We start from the raw sequence: 3701 nt of genomic DNA, 5'->3' as shown, positions 1-3701 counted from the left end.
ATTCCACTAATAGCTTGCCGGAGTGTAATAATGCATTTCGATGCGTTCAGCTAACATACCTGTAAAGCCATCTAGCGTTTCGCGTTAAGAATTATAATGAAAAACGAAATTTGGACTGCCTTCATAGTATACAGTTAATCGCAAAATGAATGTTTGCCTTTCATGACCAATCAACATTCAGAATTACTTATACTGTTGATTCTAGTGGAAACGTATAAGAACCAATAGCAATTTATCTTTGAATTATATTTAAAATAGTATAATCACTGCAATATTTAATATTGTTTATCACGTGTAAATTATCTTCTTTATAACTATCAAATGTACACGTAAGAATAATCGTTTAAATTTCACGTATTATTAGAAAACATTTACAATAGTAATGTATACATATAAATATTATACATGCGTACATAACAATACAATTCTTCTTGTGTAATTTATTCTTACGTGAGGTCAATACTTGATTTTTCACTAAATATTAAACAATCAAAAAGCATAATGAGTATATACATATACATAGGACAAATTACATTTTACAATTTTCATCAAAAAAGGGGAATGAAATATGTTAAAAGTAAAATATATCCATAAAAAAATATGAAGTATTTTATATTTCTAATTAGATATCCTATGAATGTTTATTAACGGTCTTCTTATTAAAAAGCAGGATAAAAACTCTAGATCAGTGCAATATATCCAATGATGATATTCTATTCTTCGGGAAGAGATCTTTTCGTATAAAAAATATCAATGCCGTAATAACAAGATTTAAAAGTACGTTCTTATAATAAAAAAAAAAAAAAAACGTAAAAACAAATTTAGAATCTTTTTATCAAGATAATTTTTAATTTGCTAATTTACTAGATATTTTTCTTGTTTTTCACGAGAATCTTAGCAAAATTTTTTCAAATAACATATATATAATATTCTTTTATTGTAAAAAAAATATCGAATGTACCAATGGACAGCCTATTTTTTCTATGTATACGATACTGAGAAAACTGCGTGCTATATATTCTGTACGACTTTACGATGTGCGTATAGCTACTGCGCATAGATTAGACACACGTAATCCATTGAAACCGACACAGTAACATTATCATTTTTCATTATCATCGCGTAACATTCCGTTGTCGGAACAGTCCGCAGTTGTTCAACAATCGTGATTCAGCATTATAAAAAAACATCTTTGCTTTAAAGCGAAATATATATAACATTTTTGCCTTATTAACTTAATAAAATATCTGCAAATATGCCGGTTAAAGCCGTTTGTGTACTACAAGGCGAATCCATTAAGGGGACTTTATATTTCGAACAAACTAATGAATCTCAACCGGTACAAGTAACCGGAGAAGTTTCTGGACTTAAAAAAGGATTGCACGGATTTCACGTACACGAATTTGGAGATAATACTAACGGCTGTACAAGTGCTGGTGCTCACTTCAATCCTCATGGAAAAGAACATGGTGGTCCATATGATGCTGTACGTCATGTTGGAGATTTGGGAAATATTGAAGCTGGAGATAATGGCGTTGCTAAAATCAACTTAACTGATAAGATTATACAACTTCAAGGAGAACATAACATAATTGGTAGAACCCTTGTTGTTCACGCTGATCCTGATGACCTTGGTAAAGGTGGTCATGAATTGTCGAAAACAACAGGAAATGCAGGAGGTCGTCTCGCGTGTGGTGTAATCGGAATTACAAAATCTGGTTAAATATATCATATTACAAATATATGGTACAATTATATGTATGGCTTTAAAGATTTAAACAGCTAAATATATCAAATATACTCTCATAACTATATATAAAATCTTTATCCAATTGCCATGAAATTCTTAATAAAAAAAAGAAACGATTACTGATAATAGGGAATTTATTAAATATTATTCAAAAGATAATAATCAGCATTAATGTTGTAGACATTTTATTTACTTAAATAAACAAAAATTAAAAGAAAAATCCAAGAATTTTTCCCCCTAAATGTTTCCTTCTAGCTTCTTCATGATCCATAATGCCGCCACTGGTTGTTAATACGACGTATCTATAAAATATAAAATTTCAGTTTTATTATAGATAACAACTAGTGCCAAGTTTTTATTGTCATTTATAAATGAAAGAAAGTAAAAACTCATATTTACTTACCCAAACTGTCTAGATGGTAAAAGATTATTAGTCCATTTTTCTATGTCATTGATTGGTACATCGAATCTTGGGGATATAACTCCACATTTATTTAATCTTCCAGTAAGATTTACAACAACCTTACCACTACGATGATCATCGACAATTTCAAATTCACCAATGTATCCTATGAAATAATATTAGAATCAACAAATACTTGCATATTCATCATCTTATGAGCTAATCACAATAATTTTAATATATTTTACTCACCATGTTTCATCATTACTCCCAAAAATTTAACAATTACTTTAGAACATGGACGTAGTAATACTTGTCTTTTACCACGCTTTTCTGCATTGTTAATTGATTTTAAAGCATCGCTAAGAACATTCATTCGTACCATGGCTGTCAATATAAACATATAAACTATTATTATGAGACACAATCCATTATATTAATAGTATATCCATTATATAAATAGTATAAAAGTAATATTTATTCTTATAGATTTAATTTAAAAAGGTATAGTGTGTATGTAAAGTACAATTATTTTCTCATCAAAACCTGTGTTTTGAAATGAATTTATGACTTAGTTTCACATAACTTACAATCCATCAATACAGGCATACTTTACTAAATATTATTAAATACAAAAAAGAACATAGCATTTAAATATAAATTATATATAAGATATATATATATATATATATTTATATAATATACACATTACATTATGTTGTGGCATATTTTATATAGATATAAGTAACTTAAAAATATATATTAAGTATCCTTTTACTGGCCCTAGTCACTTTACACATTAGTGTCATGTGAATGCTATATACAAAATAAAATAATCCTACATAAATTAGAAAATTATGTATTACGATAAATTTACGGATTATTTTTAGTGGATGTATTTCAGAATAAGGGATTACCTGCGATTTATAATTTGTTTATCACAACAACATACACGCTTGCTGCCGAAGGAAAAAGAGAGCTTGCGAATCTACAGACAGCCTTACTAACGATATATTTTCCCCCAGTATCTAGTATACTATTCCTATTAGTATATTATTCCCTCAATATCTAGTAATTTTATTTTACTTTTTATTTTCCAAATGATAAAACCAACACAATTATAAACAGTTACATTTATTTATATTTAATATTAAATTTTTATAATTGAATTCTTATAATTGTCAAAATTCTCTGTATTAATAGAAAAAAAACTATATATTTATATTTTCAACTATATATATCATTTCTTCAGTTTGTTATTGATGGGGGGGGGGAAGTAAGAAAAACTAAATAACATCAAAAATATTTAAGAAATATTAGTACATTTAAAAATAATGAAACATATATAATTATTCTCTAACTAATTCAAAGATTGATATATCATATTAACCAATCACAATATAGTATTTTGTCAGAGTTTACATGGAAATCTTGAAGAACTGCAACATTTCTTTAAATCCAATCACTTATCGTTATTAATTCTAGAATACGTGATAAGAAAATATATCTGTCGGTAAAGTAGGGGAATATCACGATCGAAATATTGAA

At 27.4% G+C, this 3701-nt stretch overlaps 2 protein-coding genes across 2 annotated transcripts; one reads left to right on the top strand and one right to left on the bottom strand.

Annotated features, from left to right (window-relative positions):
- Positions 1-1059: 1059 nt before the first annotated feature.
- Positions 1060-1809, top strand: LOC124422331 (superoxide dismutase [Cu-Zn]). The gene has a single exon (XM_046958653.1). The coding sequence runs from the start codon at positions 1256-1258 to the stop codon at positions 1721-1723; it is 468 nt and encodes a 155-aa protein (XP_046814609.1). The 5' UTR covers positions 1060-1255; the 3' UTR covers positions 1724-1809.
- Positions 1810-1918: 109 nt separating this feature from the next.
- LOC124422332 (40S ribosomal protein S15Aa) lies at positions 1919-3207 on the bottom strand. The gene is made up of 4 exons (XM_046958654.1): positions 3071-3207; positions 2406-2540; positions 2154-2319; positions 1919-2052 (listed from the first exon to the last, which is right to left on the bottom strand). The coding sequence occupies exons 2-4, from the start codon at positions 2536-2538 to the stop codon at positions 1959-1961; spliced, it is 393 nt and encodes a 130-aa protein (XP_046814610.1). The 5' UTR covers positions 2539-2540; positions 3071-3207; the 3' UTR covers positions 1919-1958.
- Between the last annotated feature and the right edge of the window lie 494 nt (positions 3208-3701).

This window comes from Vespa crabro, chromosome 2 (assembly GCF_910589235.1).
Source record: "Vespa crabro chromosome 2, iyVesCrab1.2, whole genome shotgun sequence".
In the NCBI taxonomy this organism is placed as follows: domain Eukaryota; kingdom Metazoa; phylum Arthropoda; class Insecta; order Hymenoptera; family Vespidae; genus Vespa; species Vespa crabro.
Note: the sequence above shows the minus strand (reverse complement) of the source record. Positions and strands in the feature narration are given on the sequence as shown.